Here is a 21,225-nt window from a genome sequence, read left to right on the forward strand (position 1 = left end):
GAGGGGTTGTGGGGGGGAGGTAAGAGATCAACCAAAGGACTTGTATGTATGCATATAAGCATAACCAATGGACGCAAGACACTGGGGGGGGGGGTGGTGAGGGCATGTGCCATGGGGTAGGGGAGGCTGGGGGAAGGTCATTGGGGGGAAAAATGGGGCATATGTACTACTATTTGTAATACTTTTAACAATAAAATAAAATTTAAAAAAAATTTAAATCTCAGTGATACTACTTCACTCCAGTAGAAGGGCTACAGTAAAAAAAGATAGTAAAAAACAAATGTTGACAAGAATGTGGAACTATTGGGATGTATACATTGTTGGTGGGAATGTAAAATGGTGCAGCCACTTTGGAAATGTTTGGCAGTTGCTCAAAAATTAAACATAGAGTTATCATATGACCCGGCTTGGATATATACTCAATAAATATAAAAACATGTATTCACACAAAACTTATACATGAACCTCCATAGTATCTATTCATAATAGTGTCAAAAAGTAACCACCCAAATGTTCAACTCATAAATGGGTAAATAAAATGTGATCTATCCCCAAGACATATTGAAGTCCTAATCCCTAGCACCTGCAAATGTGACCGTATTTGGAAACTAGATGCCCGGTGCATGAAATTCGTGCACTCAGGGGAGGCAGGTCCCTCAGCCCGGCCTGTGCCCTCTTGCAGTCCGGGAGCCCTTGGGGGATGTCTAACTGCCGCAGAGGCAGGAGAGGCTCCCGCCACCGCTGCTGTGGTCAGTGCTTGTTATAGCAACCAGTTGTTCTGCTGTTCGGTCGATTTGCATATTAGCCTTTTATTATATAGGATGGGGTCTTTGTAGATGGACCTAAGTTGAGGTCATCATTACTGCCTTGGGACTATCAGAGCTACTATCACCTTGGAGTTAATAAACTTTTATTAAAAAGCAGAAAGCTAAGTCACATATTGTCTTCTCTTCCCCATTTACTTACTCTGATTGGACAAATTTAGGCAGTGTATATAGAAATGTATTCTTCACAGATCAGTTTGAATCTGACATTGCCACTTATTATAAGCTTGGACAAGTTACTCAGACTTTTTGCCTCAGTTTTGTTGTTTTTTTAATAATGAGGTAATTTTAAGGGTGTATGGTATAATTTCTGTACTAGGTTTCACTGTAGTCATTATTTATCTATTCCTTCTAAGTCTGGGTTATATGCCGCTCCTGAGTACATCCCAGCATTGGGCACTTACTACACTGTATGTTAAAGGCTCACTTGTTGTACCATACTTCTTCAAAGGCTTCTTGGTTACCTTTGTATCCTCCGCACTTGGCAAGGGTGTCTTCTGTATATTATAGGCCTGGCTAAAAGTGTTTTTGGAATGAATCCTTTCATTTGTATTCAAGTTTTCCAAGCAATTTTCCATTTCAAGAACTTTCCATATGCTACTTCCTCTTTCTGGAATGTTCTTTTTCTCTTTTCTCCTAGCTATTTCTAGTTAAACTTCACGTCTCAACCTAACTTAAACTTCTATGAAGTATTGTTTTGCATCCTTCCAGATAGGTTAAAGCCCAATTATATGCACACAAAATACACTGTATTTTCAGCTCAAAGCACTTAATACAATTCTAATTAAGTAATTGTTAAAAATCTCTGACCTGCTAGACTTCTGTATGAAGGCAAAGGTGGTTTGTTTATTGTTGCACCCACTATGCCTAAATAGCATAGGCATAGTGGGTCTTCTTTGGTATTACTAATAGCTATTATGGAAACTCAATAAAATTTTAAAATGAATAACCCTTTACAATCGTTTCTACTGGTGCTGTTACAATCGTTTCTACTGGTGCTGTGATATATATTAAACCGTAGTGAGAACACCAAGTTATTGACCATAGCATTGCTTTTCCTCACTTTATTGTAGCAGGCCATTTCCCCCTTTTCCTCACTTTATTGTAGCAGGCCATTTCCCCCTCCCAATGCCTGTGCTTCCGCCAGTGACAGGGACAGGTCTAACCTGCCATGCTGCTATTGGAGGTTAGGATGGCTACTGGCTGAAATTGTGCACCGGCCAGGAACGTGTAACAGTGGCGAGAAATGAGCCTGAAACCATGTGACCCCGGCAGGACCACCCCTTCCCAAGCTCATTCAGAGAACCGGGGTCTCTGCTCTGTGTCGCGAAGAGCTACCTGTGGTAAGTGAATGTGCTGATTTCCGTGGTTCCTAGACTTCTGTGTGCCTTCCAATTGCGTGACTACACCTTTCACCTCACCGGGCGGTTGGGGCGCAGGCTGCCGTTAGCGTCCCCTGCACTTCCCACGGCTGGGAAACGGGTCCCTCCGACAAATACTCAGCTACTCAGTGGAGAGATGAAACGCGGGCAGAGCTCAAGTCTCGCATTACTGAACACCCTCGGTACCAGAGCCGATTAAGAACTAGGAACCACTGGTGCCCCCCTCCCTCTTCCACACCTGCACAACCGTTCTCCTCAGGGGCGAAGGCCACATCCTCCGTGGAGGGCCTGAACCCGTTACAGAACTCCATACAACTTTCGTCAGGCTGCGCTCTTAACCCCCCCTATCCCACGCTCTCCCCAGTCGGCATCGCACCCAACACCTCCCCAGGCCCTGTCACCTTGGCCGCCTGACCCATGTTTCTCCCACAGCGGCAGCTACCTCTTCAGCAGTCTAGTCGCCCCGCCTCTCGGCAATCAATAACGTCCAGGCGTGCGCAGGCCAACTTCCTAATGCGCTGCAACCAATCACCAGGCAGCATCTCTTCGTAGCCCCGCCTTCCAAGGAGAGCGGGGAGGGAGTAGTTTGCTGAACCGGTGACGTCTGGTAAACCCGCGAGAAGCCGCCGAGGCCAATTGCTGTAACCATAGAGAGGAGAACGGAAACCACCTGGACGCCATGTTAGTTAGGGGCAGAGCCACTTCCGGTTACTTCTGCTGCAACCCTCTGGTGGCGGAGAGTGGATTGACATTTAAGAGATGACTTCGGTACCAACATACCATACTGTTCGCTACCTCCGGTTTCGGGACTGAGTTTATTTATTAAAGAACTCGTTCTCTCTCTTTTTTTTACGTCTTCCAGTTGCGTCTGTTCTTGCAAAAGTGCATAAATAAGAGCGAAGTCATAACAACTGTAGCGAACAGACATTGATTGGAACGCTGACTCCCAAAAGTGCTATGCATGTATTATTCTCTCATTTAATTTCCCCAGAAGGTTCCGCTGTTACTTGCTTAAGACCTTAGGGCTAGTAGATGGAGGTCGGGGATACAAATCTCTATGCCTAACTTGAAAGCTTAGTTTTACCCTCTACATATTCAGCCTGCTCAATTTGCCTTACTCCTTGTTTTTGCTAGTCAAGAGGTCAGAAATGGTTTATTAGCAGCATCACGATCATAAACAATCATAAAGCATTTATTTAAATACATTTTAATTTATGATCTTGCAAGCATCAGGAAAAATCCCAACTTTGTTCCCATTGCATAATCATTGCCTTTTGTACCCCCACAGCCTTTCAGGTTAACTTCTAGGTAAAACTGACTTTTTATTAGAAATGAAAAGGTTTTGAGCAATGGGTCTCCAACACCCTTTTCCTTCTCTGTAATTTGTCATTTGAAATTCATCATGGAAATAGCAATTATCCACTTCGCTTTTTTTTAAATTAAAAATTTGTCAATTACGATTGACATTCAATATTATTTTGTATTAGTTTCATGTGTACAGCATAGTGGTTAGACACTTAACATAATTTACCAAGTGGTCTCCCTGGTAAGGCTAGTACCCAGGTGGCACCATACACAGTTATACAATATTATTGATTATACTAGAGGCCCAATGCACGAAATTCGTGCAAGAGTAGGCATTCCTTCCCTGGCTGCCGGCACTGGCTTCCCTCTGGCCGCCTGCAGGCACCCAGGACCTGGGCTTCCCTCCAACCCTGGCTTCTTCCAGAAGGACGTCCAGTCTAATTAGCATATTACCCTTTTATTATTATAGATTTCCTAGGCTGTATTTTACATCCCCATGATATTTTTTAGTTGACTTTGCTTTAGCAATTAAACCAAATATACAGGTACTTTCTTTTATCCAGGAAACAATAAATTAGATTATCTTGTGACATTGCATTGTAGAGTCTTCTGATTGCTAATGATTAAAAAATGTTTATTTTCATTTCCAGATTAAGATTATGGCCCAATTTCCTGAAAGTTTATAATTTATTGTCACAATTTCTGGCTAACTGGGGTCCTGTATTCAGTTAACCCAAACCCCTCATCAGCCAATGTTTGAAAATACATTGTTCCCATAGTGCCCAAATCAGTTCAGTCCTGAAGCTTCTTTTTTCTTAGATAAACCTCTCTGGTTCCTTCAATTTTTTCATAAATGGGGTGACTGTTCTGGTTGTTCTGGGAATATGTCCTGATTGGTGTGGGACCCAGAACTGAACAGGACATTCCAACATATTCATCATTCATGTAAGTTCATGGCGCTATGTGGTAGGCAGAATAATGGCGTACATAATTCTAGGAACTTCTGAATATATTCCTTACATGACAAAAGGGACTTTGCAGGAATGATTACATTATGGATTTTGAGATGGGATGATTATCCTGGATTGTCTGGTGGGCCCAAGATATAAGGGGGAGAAGGAAGCAGAGTTAGGGAGAGGTTTGAAAGAGGAAAATGCTCTGCTTCTGGCTTTGAAGACAGAGGAAGGGGCCACAAACCAAGGAATGCAGGTGGCCTCTAGAAGCTGGACAAGGTAAGGAAACTATTCTCCCCTAGATCCTCTAGAACAGCGGTTCTCAACCTGTGGGTCGCCAACCTGCGGGTCGAGACCCCTTTGGTGGTTGAACGACCCTTTCACAGAGTCGCCTAAGACCATCGGAAAACATCCTAACTGGTTTGGCTCAGTGGATAGAGCGTCGGCCTGCGGACTGAAAGGTCCCAGGTTTGATTCCAGTCAAGGGTATGTACCTTGGTTTGCGGGCACATCCCCAGTAGGAGGTGTGCAGGAGGCAGCTGATTGATGTTTCTAACTCTCTATCCCTCTCTCTTCCTCTCTGTAAAAAATCAATACAATATATTTTTTTAAAAAAGACCATCGGAAAACACATATATAATTACATATTGTTTTTGTGATTAATCACTATGCTTTAATTATGTTAAATTTGTAACAATGAAAATACAAGCCTGCATATCAGATATTTACATTACAATTCATAACAGTAGCAAAATTACAGTTATGAAGTAGCAATGAAAATAATTTTATGGTTGGGGGTCACCACAACATGAGGAACTGTATTAAAGGGTCGCGGATTAGGAAGGTTGAGAACCACTGCTCTAGAAGGAATGCAGCTCTATTGACATCATAATTTTAGCTCAGTGAAACCCAATTTGGGTTTCTGACTTCCAAGAAGCCATCTGCTTGTGGCCTTTTCCATCTTCAAAGCCAATAGTACAGCACCTTCAATCTTAGCCTCACCCTGCTTCCATGATCATATCTCCTTCTCTGACTCTCACTCGCCTATGTTCCTCTTTCACTTATAAGAGCCCCTGCGATTATATTGGCTCCATCTGAAAAAAATCCAGGAATCTCCTTACTTCAAGATCCTTAACTTAATTACACAAGCAAAACCCCTTTACCATGTAAAGTAAGATACTCATAGGCTCCTGAGATTAGGACATGGCCATCTATATGATAGTAGCTTGGATTAGGGTGGTGGAGTAGAGGTGAGAAATGATTACACTCATGAAATGTGCTGAAAGTACAGACAGAAGAGTTAAGGGTGATTTCAAGGCTTTTAGCTTGAGCAATTCCATGAATGGTATTACAGTAGATACGGAATTCTGCAGGAGGGGCTTTTTGTTCGATTGTTTATTGTGACACGAACAATTGAAAGCAGAAATAAATTTGAAGTGCCTAATAGACATCCAAATGGAGGTGGTCAGTGGGCAGTAATATATACCATAGACCAAATTGGAATTAAGGGAAGAAATAGGTTAGATGATAAATACTGGAGAGTCATTAAGTGTCAGCCCTCAGACTTAATGAAAGGTGACCATATCATTTATTATCTAAACCAGTACATATTTTTCTTTTTACCTTTTGACAATTTCAGACTTACAGAAAATTTGCAATAATAGAATTTGCATATACCTTTCACTCAGATTCCCCAAATGTTAATATTTTACCACAATTGCTTTATTTTTTTAAATCTATATATGGATGTGGGTTTTTAAAAAATCTCTTTCATGCAAACATGAAACCCCTATACTCCTAAATATTTTAGTGGGTTGTTTCCTATAAAAAAAGCCACTCTCTTACATCAGTGGTTCTCAAAGCATGGTTTCAGGCCCAGCAGCAACTGCATCACTGGGAAACATTTTAGAAACCTAAGTTATAGAGCCCCAGCATATATCAACTGATTTTGATAATTTTGCTGTGGATATGTGAAGAAATTAGCATGATTTTCAAAACTATTATATAATTTACAGGCCTTATTTAGATTTTACCAATTGCCCTATTGATTTTGACAGCAAAAATAACAAATGGGGAACTGTTGATATGAAAGGGGGCCGCTATCAGTCATTCTGCCAAGACAGAGTGGTAAAATACAATAATTTAGGGTCGTCCGGGAGGTGTAGTTAATTCTTCTTAATAAGGACACTTGGAGACTGCTAGCTAGAGAAGAGGGCCAAGAACAGAGTGCACGAGAGGCTGGAACAGAAGGCTCCCTGTGAAGGAGAAACAGCACCCAGAGAGGGTGGGGAGAGGTAATGGCCAACAGTGGCCATGACGCCAAGAGGTCCAGTATGATAACTGGAATTACCTATAGGATTTTGTAAGCAGCGGTCCTCAATGATTTTAACAAGAGGGAAATGGGCTCCAAAAAGATGAGAAATATATAAATATATCTTAAAAAGGAGCAAAAATGCGGAGGAGGATGTGGGGTTAGGGCAGGTTTAGGTACTCTAAGGGGGGCATTTGACATCAAGTGGGTGACTGCTGGGAAGAAGTCTTTGTACATCAGGGTGGGGAGGCTTACCTACCGCCGATGCCTGGGTCTTACCCCAGAGTCTGGTTGAGTTATCTGGGTTGCAGCCAGGTTTTTGTTAAAAGCCCTCCAAGTGATTTTAACGCGCAGTTCAGGTTGAGAATCACTGTTAGAGGGAGAAAAATAAAAATGATGCAAGGAGGGCTTATGTCCTGGAGCCAAGACCTCCCGTAGCTGAGACATGAAAGGGCCACGGGGCCTCACCCCGCAAACACTGCCTGGATTAGCGGATCTTCCCAGGCACAGCCTCCAGTGTTCCCCGCAAGGGTCCTTAAAGCCAGCGAGAGCCGGCTGACACTAGCAACTCCGCTCCTGAGAGACAAGAAAAGAATAAAGAAGCCCTGACCGGTTTGGCTCAGCGGATAGACTCCGAGTCTCGGCCTTTGGACTCAAGGGTCCCAGGTTCCATTCCGGTCAAGGGCATGCACCTTGGTTGCGGGCACATCCCCAGTGCGGGGTGTGCAGGAGGCAGCTGATTGATGTTTCTCTCTCATCGATGTTTCTAACTCTATATCTCTCTCCCTCTCCCTTCCTCTCTGTAAAAAGTCCATAAAAATATATCAAAAAATTAATTAATTAATTTTAAAAAAAGAATAAAGAAAACGGTCTCCCCCGGCTCCTGAAGCCCCGGATCGAGGCTGGGTCTCGGGCCGCTCCGCTCCCGCTCCCACGCGCCCGCCGCGCAGGTCGCCTGTGCGCAGGCGCAGAACCAGCTCGGCCGCCGAGCAGCGGTCCCAGCGCAGCCCGGCCGCGCGCTCCCGCCGTCGGCCCGCTCCCAGCTCCTCCCTCCGCCCGCGCTGCGCCCCCGGTCGCCTTGCGGAAGCGAGGCCACGATGGCAGATGAGATCGCCAAGGCTCAGGCCGCTCGGCCTGGTGGCGACACGATCTTCGGGAAGATCATTCGCAAGGAAATCCCCGCCAAAATCATTTTTGAGGACGACCAGGTAGGCACCGGGCGCCGCCTCGCTCGTGGGCGCGCCGGTTTCCCCGGGGGGAAGAGAAGGGTCGGCGGCGCCGCGGGAAAGAGAAGGAACCGGACCGGCCGCTCGGCGCGGCCTCTGCCGCGGGCCCCCAGCCAGCGGCCTGCCGGCGCGTGCGGGCGCTCCGGTTACGCGTTATCTGCCCGGGCGCGGGCCGGGCCGCCTGGCGCCCGCGGGGCCCGCTTGGCGGGGTGGGTCCCGGCGCACGTGAAGGACGCGCCGGGTCCTCGGCGTGGGCGCCGCCCGCTCCCCGGCCGCCTCGGACCTCGCCCGTGTCAGGAATCTCACAATCTCGCCCGCGCTCTGCCGGGCAGGGAGAAACCCGATCGCGCCCCGACGCGGCCCAATCTCCGCGATCTCCCGCCCGGCCATCCCCGGGCCGCGTGGCGCTGGCGGCGGCGGGAGGACACGCGTCCGGCGGGCGGGGGGCGGCGGGGGGCGCGCGGAGCCGGTTCCCCCCGACCCCCTCCTGCCGCGGCCCGGGAACAACCAAGGGGGCTGCTGCGGGCATTTGCTTTCCTTTGGCGCCTCCCGGAAGCAATTTATGCCGAGAGACTGCGAATGTCGTTCTTGTTGCCTTCACCGTCGGTGACATTCGGTTTAGGAAGGCCGACTCCGCGTGGCTCCCAGGCGTCCTGTGTAAAATAGTCCGTGGGCCGTTCTTATGGGTTTGGGTCTCAGATAAAGCTTGGCAGGAGGTTGGCTGATTTACAGGGAAAACATTCTGTAAACTTGGTTAACTTAAGAAATATGGATTCCAAGAGAAGCATCCATTTTATGCTACTAGGAGTGTTCTTAGATTCAAAATGTTAGCTAAGATTTAGATTCCTCACAGTGAACTTTATTTAAATACCTTTATTTGTCACTAGTTAGGGAAATTCTTTTGTTTTGGAGGGTGCACATTTCTTTAAAAGAAATATATGTGTGTATTGATTGATTTCAGAGGAAGGGAGAGGGAGAGATGGAAACGTCAGCGACGAGAGAGAACCTCCGATTGGCTGCCTCCTGCACGCCCCACACTCCCACACCCCACACCCCCACCCCCCACACCGGGATGGGCCACCACCCGGGCATGAGCCCCGCCCAACGGGAATGGAACTTGCACCTCCCCGTCCATAGGTCAGCGCTCCACCACGGAGCCACGCCAGCCAGGCAGAGTGCACGTTTCTTTTTGAAATATTTTCAGTTGCTTTTTATAAAGGATCGTTAAAATAATGACTTTGGAGCCACTGAGGTCCCAGCACGAAGCCATCGAAATGATTCAGCATTTTGTATGGAATACCCAGTAGAATTACTCCCGAGACAGGGAAGCAAGAGGTTCTAGGTCGCTTCCACCTTCAATAGGGAACAAGAGATACAATAACGTTCTTGTAGCGCCACTTGTCTACATGCTACTTACCCTCTTCATTTCTACAACAGAGAATAGGTATATGTCTTAAATCGCCGAGTACAGTGGGAAGAAATAGGTATTTATGTCATTACAAATATGTGATCACAAAACTCATCACTGCGGTCAAGGAAAAAGCGCCGAAATCACACAGCCAAGGGCCCCTGACCTAGGGACGGTGCGGAGGGGAGTCCGAGAAGACCCCTGGGAAATGACATATCCTGGGAGCTGAGGAATGACAAAGGTTGGGGTTGAGAGGATCCTTGCAGTAGAGCTAACTGCACTTGAAAAGGCCATTAGGGTAGAGAGATGGGGAAGGTGGCCTGAGCAGGAAGAGTTGCATGGGATCCAAAAGGAAAGGTAGACAAGGATTCGGCTATGTAAATTCTACCCATCCTTTGGATCTCAGTTGAAATATTGCTACTTCACAGTGGTTGACCCTGACCACCCAATCTAATTCAGTCTTTTCTCTGATAATCATCTATTTCACCCTTTACTTTCACTTTGTAATATGTAGGGTTTTTGGTTAATTATACTTTCATTTGTTTAAAGTCAGTCTTCCCATTAGACTCTAAGTTCCATGAAAAGGACCAGGGAACCACACGTATTGGATACACTACTGGTTTCCTAGCATTTACTACAGTGTCTCCCAAGGAGTCAGTGTGAAAGAATAAGTTTAGCTTATAAGAGGATGTACTGAACTTTATTTCTTTTCTCTCCCCTCCTCCTTAGTGTCTTGCTTTCCATGACATTTCCCCTCAAGCACCAACACATTTTCTGGTGATACCTAAGAAGCATATATCCCAGATTTCTGTAGCAGAAGATGATGATGAAAATGTAAGTAAATTTACTAGCACAATATTCATTTTCTTGCTATTTATTTATGTTTAATTCTCACCAAAAGATATTTTTTCCATTGATTTTTTTAAAATATATTTTATTGATTTTTTACAGAGAGGTAGGAAGAGGGATAGAGAGTTAGAAACATCGATGAGAGAGAAACATCGATCAGCTGCCTCCTGCACACCCCCCACTGGGGATGTGCCCGCAACCAAGGTACATGCCCTTGACCAGAATCGAACCTGGGACCCTTGAGTCGACAGGCTCACGCTCTATCCATTGAGCCAAACCGGTCAGGGCATCCATTGATTTTTTTTTTTTTTTTTTTTTTAAATATATTTTATTGATTTTTTACAGAGAGGAAGGGAGAGAGATAGAGTTAGAAACATCGATGAGAGAGAAACATCGATCAGCTGCCTCCTGCACATCTCCTACGGGGGATGTGCCCGCAACCCAGGTACATGCCCTTGACCGGAATCGAACCTGGGACCCTTCAGTCCGCAGGCCGACGCTCTATCCACTGAGCTAAACCGGTTTCGGCAGATTTTTTTTTTTTTTTTTTAAGAGTGGAGGGAGAGGAGGGGGTGGAGAGAGAGAGAGGGAAACATCATGTGAGAGACACATTGATTGGTTGCCCCCTGCACATGTGCTGACCAGGGCCAGGGATAGAACCTACAACCGAGGTAGGTGCCCTTGACCCGGAGTCAAACCCAAGATCCTTCAGTCCTTGGACCGATGCTCTAATTACTGAAGCCAACCAGCCAGGGCTTATTTTCTTGCTTTTTAAATTGGGAGACTAAATTTTGACCTTAAACTGAGGTTACATTTTCATTTTACTAATTGCATTACTGAGGAAAACAAAATCATTAGGGCTTCAATATAATAATATAGTTTTATTTTTTAAAGAATGAGATATAATTGATATATTAGTTTTAGGTATATAACAATGATTTTATAGATAGATAGATAGATAGATATTATGAAACAATCACCACAATAATTGTAGTTAACATCCATCATCACAAATTATTAAGCAGAAAGGGTTCCCCATAAAGATTAGTTGATGAGATTCATTTTTCCTCAACAAAGAAATAGCATATCATATAGGAGAGGGTTCATGGACTCTTCTGTTAATACTGTTAGAGGAAAGAAAAATAATGTTTTGGTTTTGCCAGGAGGTACAAGCCTCAAAACTTCTTTTTGCCAATGTTCTTTGTGGTAAATTGTATAATTGCTTATAAATATTCATTATTCTTTAGGGGTGTATTATACTTGCTGCCTCAATGTCAGGACTGGTGCTATGACTTGGTTTGGCCAATGAATGCAAGCAGAAATGATTTATGTTTTTTGAGTGGAAACTTTAAGAGCTAGCACATGGTTTGCCATCTTCTCTCTTCCCTCTGCCACTATAATCATTATAGAGCCTGCTCCATCAGCCTGGGTTTCAAAGAGAAAAAGATATAGAAATAGAGCCTGGTCAACTTGTGATGAACATGTAGTAAACACAAGATTGTGGGGTGGTTTGTTACCACAGCTTAATCAAATCTATCCTGATACCCTGCCCCATAACAAGAAAGGGAGATGTCTTACTTTATTAAGAACATTTAAATACCACTTGCAATTTGATTTAAAAATTGTTTTAATTAAGCAGATTTTTGTTTCCAATTTTTAAATTGAACTTAGAAATGAATAAATATTTAATCTGACTGGGTTTTTAATTGTAAGTTATGTTGTATTAGGCTGAAAAGAGCTTCCAAATATTTGTCCAAAGGAGTATGTTTTTACCTAGCAATTTTTAAATTTAATATTTCTTCTTGGTTGTTTGTTATTTAATGACAAGAAGTTGTAAACTGCCCGTGCTTAAGAAACTTTTTCTTCTTTTCCAGCTTCTTGGACATTTAATGATTGTTGGCAAGAAATGTGCTGCTGATCTGGGCCTAAAGAAGGGTTATCGCATGGTAGTGAATGAAGGCACAGACGGGGGACAGTCTGTCTATCATGTTCATCTGCATGTTCTTGGAGGTCGGCAGATGAAATGGCCTCCTGGTTAAGTATGTTTTAGGGATAATTTTCCCTGCTGTTGGCAATGATCAGTTTTGCAAGTTCTAATATGCTAAACAGTACATTTTATTTTTGCCTGTGTACGGAGTGATCCAGGAAATAATTTCTAAAACCCATACATAATAAAAGACATCGTTGCATGTTCTGAATTCTGTTTTTGATTTATTACTTTAAAAATATATATGCTGGGATGTATGAAGGGATCATAATTTGGTAGTTTTGTTTTTTTTTTTCTCCCCAAGGAGGATCCACATATGTACGTTGTTAGAGTAGTGTGACTGCTCTTTGAAGACAAATTTAAAAATTATAAATTTAGCTTTAGCTTTGAAATATACTTTTAATCCAGGAGAGAAAATTTACTAATCTAGTTCTCTTATAATCTAAGAATTAAGGAATATGTGACATGATTGACCCAGAAAGTGACAGTTTTGGGTTTAGAAACAATGTTTTTTGACCAGGCCATATGTTTCCCCTGGATTGTTGGGATAATTTGGAAAGGTTGAAAGTAGTTTTGTCACAGAATTTTGATGACCTTTGTGAAACCGTACATTGGTATTTCCTTATCTAAATTCTGGCTGAATATTTATTATAAAGACTTGAAAACCTACTAGAATTGACTTCACATTGAAATTTTATAGTTTTGAATGTGTATGTGCATGAATCTGGCTATGTGGAATAAAGGAGGGAATCTCAGAGTCTGAGTTCTCCTTATGTAGACTGACAACCAAACAAATATTTTTTTAATCCTCATCAGAAGACATTTTTCCATTGATTTTTTTTTTTTTTTTTAATTAAGAGAGAGTGGTAGGGAGGAAGAAGGAAGGGGGAAGAGAGAGAGAGAAAGAAACATTGACTGATTGCCTTTCAGTGGGGCTAGGGATCAAACTTGCAACCCTTTGGTCTGTAGGCCAACACTCTAACCACTGAGCAAAATGCCAGGGCCAACTTTTATTTTTAGTCTTGCCATGTACCCTAGCCTTTCTGAAGGCCACTTTAGTAGAGTTTGACACATTTAATTGAAAATTGTTTTTCTTCTTAATTTTTAATTTTGTTAGTGATTTTAGAATCATTTTTGGGGGCAGGAATTAGGGAAATTGATCATTTATTGTCCTAAAAATAATTTTTTCCCAATTGTCATTTTTTACTTTGTTTATGGTGTTTAAAATATTTGTACAGTTAATGTATTGATTTTTATTTTATATTTTAGAAAGCCTTTTTCCCATCCCAGGAGGATTTTAAAAAATTGTTATTTTTCTCCCCAATACTTTTATGGCCTTATGTACTTTTATGACTTTTCTTAAGTGGGGGAAGGTCTGAGGAAGAGTTTTAGAGGGTTTGTGCCACTGTAAAGAATGTAATGAGAAGCATTTGTATTGTGTGTAAGAGGCTTCAGTCAGCTTTCTTTAGGTATATTTTTTACTAATTTAATCAGACCAATGCTAATAAATCAGGTAGACAACTGCTAATGTGTCTTGCTGCTTGTGTCTGTTACTTTTCTGCCTAACATGGTTCTGAGACAAAATTTTCAATGTGTGAAGGGGGTGGGGTTTCCACACAGCATCCAGTTATTCACTAGACACCAGCAGAGTGTCTTTCAGTTAAACTCAGAGATAGCGTCAGATTCCATGGGTTAAGGGTTCAGTCCCACAAGACTCCCTTCTCCCCTTGCCAGATACAAGTCCAGGTTATTATTGGTGCTTTGAACCAAAATGGCTATAAATCAGAGGTTCCTAAGACCCCCTCCTTGGGTTCATTAATTTTCTAGAGCAGGTGCGGGCTCTCCCTCCTGGGAACACACTCCTCTTCTCCCTTTCTCTCCCCCCTCTTCCGCCGCCAGTGCATGCATCTCCTAAATTCTAAGAGATCCCATAACACTTGCAATCAGGGAAGCAATGGGCAGTGGCCCCTTGTCCTGGGCTAATCCCTGGACCTGTCCCCTTTTCTCTGTCTGACTCTAGTGAGCTGAGAGCAGCCCTACCTTGGCTCACTTTCTTTTTTTCTTTCAAATCCTCACCCAAGGATATTTTCCCATTGATTTTTTAGAGTGGAAGGGGGAAGGGGGTTAGAAAGAGAGAAACATCCTTTGGTTGCCTCCCACACACACCCTGACCCAGGCCAGGATCCAGCCTCTGAGCCTGCAACAGAGGTATGTGCTCTTGACTGGAATCGAACCCATGACCCTTCATTCCAAGGGCTGGTGCTCTCACCATTGAGCCAAACGGGTTAGGGCTTGGCTCACTTCTTTCCCATAATGTTTCTAGAGAGCCAAAGCAGCTCTGCCTAGGCTCTCTCCTGTTGCTTCTGTCATAAGCTCTTCTGTTCACTGTCCCAACTTCAATAAACATACTCTCAAAATTAAAAAACAAAAAAACTTGCTAGAGCAGCTCACAGAACTGAGAGACAGTTTCTCCCATCAAAGAATAGCGTGGAAAGGAAAATGCCAAAAAGTTACATGCCACAATTATGTCCCCTTTTAAAGGAGCTTTTCTAGAAGTCCCACAACCCCTATTTATATATCACTGGCCACCTGAAGCTATAAGAGAAGCTGGGTACCTTGCCATCCAGAAGGGAATGGAGGTGGGGTAGATATTGAGAGACAAGTTGCAGTCTCTGCATGGGTTTTAGTTTAAGAAAACAAGTGGTTAATCCTTTCTCGAATACATACTGCAAGTATGTCAAGAGTTGATATCTATCCTCTGCATATCAATCAGTCCCTTCATTGGTAAAGCAAACTATGAGAACACCAGCTGATCATAGTAACTGCTTCTTGAGTTGCTTTCTGATATACAGGATCACTTAATAAAGAGATTTTTGCCTGGAATAGCGCATTAAGTTTTCTCCCTGAGTATATTTATTATAATTATAGCTGGTTCTATAAGCTTCTCAGAAATAGTGTGACTTGTACATGCATTTGTTTGTTTAGAGTAAATGCTGATGTTTCTACAGCAGGTTTTTCTCTTTGTTTCATACTGAAGATTGTTTTGCACTTGTCCTAGAAAAATGCAGTTGGTTTAACATGGATTCATTGTACTTTGTTTGAAAATGAAAGCTTGGGTGGTTACTCTAAACAGTCAAGATTATTGATTTATAATTTCAAGTAAAATCCACCTTTTAATAAGTTTTGATAAATGTACATAGTCATGTATCCAACACAACAATCAAGATGTGCAATATTTTAGTCATTCCAAAAAGACTTGTTAGGAGGTCATTTTATAATCCACGCAGGAGATGATGGTAACTTGGACCAGTAGTGATAGAGCTGATGAGAAGTGATCAGATTCAGCATGTATTTGAAGGTAAAGCTGGCAGGATTTGCCAATGGGTAAAATATGGGAGTAAGAGAAAGAGGAGTCAAGGATTTATTACTTTTCAAGTTTCTGTAGACTGACTGGGCTTTCTCTGCTGCTTTTACATGACCTTAGTCATGTTGCTGTGTTCTGTTGAAAGTTGGAGGGTTCAAAAGGAGCCCACTCAGATGTCTCACAGTTGGCACTGGCAATCATCTGGGGTCCTTTGATTCTCCTCTGGTATGGCCCCTTATTTACCTTTAGGCTAGACCAGCTTACATGCTGGTCAGACAATAATAAACAATCCCAAATGTAGTTTTAAACAATTACAATGTGTTATTTCTTATGATTTTACTAGAGGCCTGGTGCATAAAAATTCATGCACTGGAGGGGGCCCTCAGCCTGGCCTGTCCCCTCTTACAGTCCGGGAGCCCTCAGGGGCGGGAGGCGACCCGGCGATCAGGGGAAGGTGACGCTCCATCACACCTCTGCTGCTGCCACTGCCGGCAGCGCAAGCCTCGGCCGGCCCTGGTTACTGAGCCTCGGGCGGCCCTGGGCAGCTGGGCAGCTGCCATCCGAGGCTTGCCTGCACCTCGGGCCAGCCCTGGGCGGCTGGGGGGCTGAGGGGACTTGGGGACTCCGGAGACAGGCGCACTGGCAGGGCTGAGGGGACTGGGTGCCGCCATCTTGTGGCTGTGGGCGCCACCATCTTTGAGGGCATGGCAGTCAATTAGCATATTCCCTCCTTATTGGCTGTGGGTGCTGCCATCTTTGTGATGGTGTGAGGGTCAATTAGCATATTCCCTCTTTATTAGGATGATTTTGTGTGTTGGTTGGGCAGTTCTGTTTATCTTGCCTGGACTCACTCATGTAGGTTGGATGAAATGGATTCAGCTGGGACAAATGGAATGGCTTAGCCTCTTTCCATGTTGTCTTTAACCCCAAGCTTCTTCATAATTTAATGTTCTTAGGGCAACATTTCAAGAGGGTAAAGCAGATATTGCAAGGTCCCTGTAGGCTTAGGCTTCAGAACTCAAATAACATCACTTCCACCACAAAGCAAGTTAAAAGGCTAGTTTAGATTCAAGGATTTGGAGAAGTAGATTTAACTTGTGGGAGAAGCAGAAAAGCCATATTGCATAGGGGTGAGGCAATCTGGTATGCATGGTAGCCAATGTGTAAAGAACCCATAGACTCTTATAGAAAGGACAATGGCTGTGGCAGGTCCTCTGAAGTGTTATACAGGCACCTTGCTTGACTGGTATAGTGCACCTGAAAAAGTTGTAGTCTGTATAAATATCAGCCTATAATTAAGTATGCAAGAAATATACCTCTAATTGATTTTCTATAACAACTTATTTTCTGTTTTGAGTCTCTGATCCATCAATTTTAGTCAATTTAGAATTTCTCCCTATCCCTGGGGTTGTACCTAATTTCTGGAAAATCTTATATAGTATGGCATCAGAAGGGGCTATCTAGGCCTCTTTGTCATTGGTCTCTACAGTCTACCTGGGACTTTCGTTATCTTGATTATTCCTTATCTATTGATCTCTTAGGTTGATATTTTGTAGTGATAATGACCATGAATATGATAGTAATTATGATAGCTTTATAACAGTATGCATAGCAATTGCTATTTGTTAATGCCTGCTGTGAGATAGGCACTGTGCTAAAAACCAAAACAGCACTGTGTGCAACTATTCCAGCCTGTGGCATTTGCCAGAGCATTATATGTGTAATGGACACTTGTAATTATTGATGTTCAGCATTTGAACCCACTTGGTATTTGAGGGATGCCTTGCCTCTCCCAAGAGAAGTTGAAATGAACAGACACCTAATATTCTAGCTCCTCTGCCAGCTGGGATGTAGGCACTTGTCTTAGACTCTGCCAATCAGATGCACTCATCTGGGATTTTGAATTTGAAACTAATGACACAAAGAAACAAGGACAGTGGAGATTTCTTTCTGGTGTCAGTGGCAGCGGCAGCCAGTTGGCAGGCACAACAGTGTCTGTGTTGCCAACCTTTGGATCTAGTATTGAATACCAGGGGTGACAACAGAGCAAACTGCAGTCTCTGTGCTCAGTGGCAGCGGTAGCAGTGTACCAACAGGCAGCTTTCTGGTTCTATTTGTGACTGGGTATTATTTGCATAGCTTCTCTTTATTCTTGCCTATTTTCTCAGTTAATCTGGAGCTACCATTAAATATTGTTCCAAGAGATTAACTACTGGATAAATTTTTACCAGGAATGGTTAGTTGTAGGCAATAGATCCTCAGGGAAAGGTGCTGGTGGTTGGCAGGGTGGCTGGAAAGCTGAGATTCGTTATTACCTGGTTTGAGATAAAGGCGAAGAGAATCCAGCTAACATTGAGGAACTGAATTTTCACAGCCCAGGGTAAATAGTAGCAAAGTAGCTAATTAAATTATTCCATGGGTGACAAGTACTGATATGCCAACTGAAGTCAACCCTTTGGGCTTCCAAGTGCTACTGCCATAGGTGGTATGAAGAGTAGGTAGAACTCAAGGATTATTGAGGTGTTGTCATTGCTTCTAATATTGCCAAACATCCTAAAGAAAGAATAGCAAGCTAAGATTTCTAAATTATTAGTTTATCAATCAAAACCTAAGGGATCTCTATGACTGTGTTATAAAAATTAATGAGGTTTTCAAAAAGACATAAGGCAAGCTCTTGCAGCTGAAGAATTCAAATAGTTGTAAGCCTAACACAACATTTGGTCCTCAGTGTTGCAAACTTTTATTTTAATTCATGGACTGCCTGGTCTCATATGACGAAGTTAGGTTATTGATCAGGAAAGAGTGTTATCTGAATATTTGGATTGAGCTATATTGGGGAATTTGGCTGACTCGGACCACCCCAAATTCCCAACATACTGAGCCTCCCTTGTCAGTTGAGGCAGCCTCTTTGGATTCTTGATTGCTCAAAGATCCTTTCTAAATTACTCCTCATAAACTGCAGTTATTTTTGTGCCTCTGTCTTTCAGAAGAAAAGGGAATTCTTTCATGCCCAATCCTCTCTCTTTCGTGCACCTCTTGCATTTCTTTCTTTGCAATAACATATCAGAATATGCCAAGAGATCCCAAATGGTATATAGGAACCATCCTCAGAAACGTAAAAAGATAAGTTACCAGGCAAAGCTAGCACTTTCTACTATTGACAGAATAGAGAAAGGCTGGAAACACTCAAGAGTTAAGGAGCTAAAGTAAAGTTTAAAAGATTAAAAAGTAAAGGTTACAATCAAATGCAAAGAGAACCAAATGAAAACAATTATGTATAAGTATTAAACACAGAGGCATGGACACATGGAACAGATTGACAGATCTAAGAGGGGAGGTTGGTTGAGGGGATGGGGGAACTGAATAAAAGAAGGTGAAGAGATAAGTCAACTCAGCCTCAGCATCCCAAGCTGGCAAGTGATTGAGGAGCTCTGCTGGCCTCCTAGCCCCACATTTTAAGAACACATAGCGACTCGGAAGATCAGCTCCAATGAACATGTCAGTGTTGACTTTACAAGAATATGAATTCGAAAAGCAATTCAACGAGAATGAAGCCCCCTAATGGATGCAGGAAAACTGGAAGAAATCTCGCCCTAACCGGTTTGGCTCAGTGGATAGAGCGTCGGCCTGCGGACTAAAAGGTCCCAGGTTCGATTCCGATACCTTGGTTGCGGGCACATCCCCAGTAGGAGGTGTGCAGGAGGCAGCTGATCGATGTTTCTCTCTCATCAATGTTTCTAACTCTCTGTCCCTCTCCTTTCCTCTCTGTGAAAAATCAATAAAATATATTTAAAAAAGAAAAAGAAAACTGGAAGAAATCTTTCCTGTTCTCTGCTCTGTATGCTGCCTTTATCTTTGGTGGTCGGCACCTAATGAACAGACGGGTGAAGTTTGAGCTGAGGAAGACATGAGTGCTCTGGTCTCTCACCCTCGCAGTCTTCGGTATATCCCGTGCTCTTCGAACTGGTGCTTGTAGGGTGTACATTTTGATGACCAAAGGCCTGAAGCAGTTTGTGACCAGAGTTTTTACAATGGACCTGTCAGCAAATTCTGGTCTTATGCATTTGTGCTAAGCAAAGCACCTGAACTGGGAGATACAATATTCATCATTCTGAGGAAGCAGAAGCTGATCTCCCTGCACTGGTACCACCACATCACTGTGCTCCTGTACTCCTGGTACTCCTACAAGGACATGGTTGCCGGGGGTGGTTAGTTCATGGCTATGAACTATGCCGTGATGTACTCGTACTATGCCTTGTGAGCGGCGGGTTTCCGAGTCTCCTGGAAGTTTGCCATGGTCATCACCTTGTCCCAGATCACTCAGATGCTGATGGGCTGTGTCATTAACTACTGAGCTACTGGATGCAGCATGACCAGCATTACTCTCACTTTCAGAACATCTTCTGGTTCTCACTCATGTTCCTCAGCTACCTTGTGCTCTTCTGCCATTTCTTCTTTGAGGCCTACATCGGCAAGATGAGAAAAACCACAAAGGCAGAATAGTGTGGGGACTGAGGAGGAAGCCATAGCTCAGGGTCATCAAGAGAAATAATAGACAAAAGAAAATGGCACAAGGACTCACACATGGTGCAGCTACAATAAAACACATGAGCAAACACAGAACCCAAGGCAGCTTAGGGATAATCAGGTTGATGTACCCCAGTCAGTTGATGATCCTTTTTGGGTGATGACTCACTGAATGCACCTCTATCTCAAGGGACCACTGCTAGGAGACCCCATTCCCTCTTTACCTGTTAACTTTAGGGCAAAGGAGAGCAAAAGTGTGCCAGAGGCAGAGAGAAATAGAAGGCAAACAAAGGCTATTAACACTGTATGGAAAGTATTTACAAAAGGTTGTATTTCTCTAAGGATGAAAGAAGTTTACTTAGAAAACTGTGGGAGCACATGCACACACAATCCTTTCTCATCTTTTTGACACTAAACTGGAGCCAATAGAATAAATAAAAATGGAAGAGACACAGGATGTATATTAGAACATTCATACTTTTGCAAAAATTAAAGCCTCAAGAAAAGTTAGTAGCTGTAGTCCCCATGAGAAAATATGTCTTAATCACCTCTTATGAAAACAGATGTAGACGAGTATATTTCAACTGGTGTGTTTCCCTTAACAGCACAGCCTCAGGCTAGTGAGTTTGCCAAGACCAAATCGGGCACAATATTTTTCCCATGTTCCTCCTGGGAGGTTGGAAACAATGCAGCTCAGTGCTGAAAGGAGCAGCTCCCTCTCAGAGCATTTCTGATAGTTTTAGCAGTAATTTCTACTCTTAAATGAGATATGATGCATTATCCTTGGTTCAGGTGTCCCAGGCTTTTTAAAAAAAGAGTAAATATGGGATAGAAAAGATAAAAGCCAACCAAAAAATTTGAAAATGGCTTCTGTACTACAAGTAAAAAGGTGCAACCGTTCTTCAGCTGGGAAAGGGAAAGGAATGGGAGAAGTGAGCCGACGATCCGTACAATGCATTTCTCTCCCTATTTGACTTCACCCATGCTCACAACTTCCCACATGAAACCTCGTGGCACAGCCCATATTTTCTATATTTTTGTGAATTTCAAAAAGATCTTCAGGGCTCTTCCTGATATTGAGTGGACACT

At 43.2% G+C, this 21,225-nt stretch overlaps 2 protein-coding genes and 1 pseudogene across 5 annotated transcripts in view; 2 read left to right on the forward strand and 1 right to left on the reverse strand.

Moving 5' to 3' along the window:
* Positions 1-7,489, reverse strand: part of LYRM7 (LYR motif containing 7) — a 30,415-nt gene extending 22,926 nt beyond the window's left edge. The window contains exons 1-4 of one of the 4 annotated variants that reach the window (XM_023753601.1): positions 7,468-7,489; positions 7,244-7,351; positions 7,031-7,145; positions 2,608-2,845 (exon numbers count right to left, since the gene is read on the reverse strand). In XM_023753601.1, coding sequence (XP_023609369.1) covers positions 2,608-2,625 — 18 coding nt within the window. In that variant the 5' untranslated portion in view covers positions 2,626-2,845; positions 7,031-7,145; positions 7,244-7,351; positions 7,468-7,489. The other 3 variants (XM_023753604.1, XM_006081585.3, XM_006081584.3) reach the window with 3 other exon arrangements.
* Positions 7,490-7,737: 248 nt separating this feature from the next.
* HINT1 (histidine triad nucleotide binding protein 1) lies at positions 7,738-12,456 on the forward strand. Its single transcript, XM_006081586.3, has 3 exons — positions 7,738-7,983; positions 10,139-10,243; positions 12,133-12,456. The coding sequence occupies exons 1-3, from the start codon at positions 7,873-7,875 to the stop codon at positions 12,295-12,297; spliced, it is 381 nt and encodes a 126-aa protein (XP_006081648.1). The 5' UTR covers positions 7,738-7,872; the 3' UTR covers positions 12,298-12,456.
* A 6,633-nt stretch (positions 12,457-19,089) lies between these two features.
* Positions 19,090-20,151, forward strand: LOC111825816 (annotated as a pseudogene).
* The last annotated feature ends 1,074 nt before the right edge of the window (positions 20,152-21,225 follow it).

Source organism: Myotis lucifugus, unplaced genomic scaffold, assembly GCF_000147115.1.
Source record: "Myotis lucifugus unplaced genomic scaffold, Myoluc2.0 scaffold_1, whole genome shotgun sequence".
Lineage (NCBI taxonomy): Eukaryota > Metazoa > Chordata > Mammalia > Chiroptera > Vespertilionidae > Myotis > Myotis lucifugus.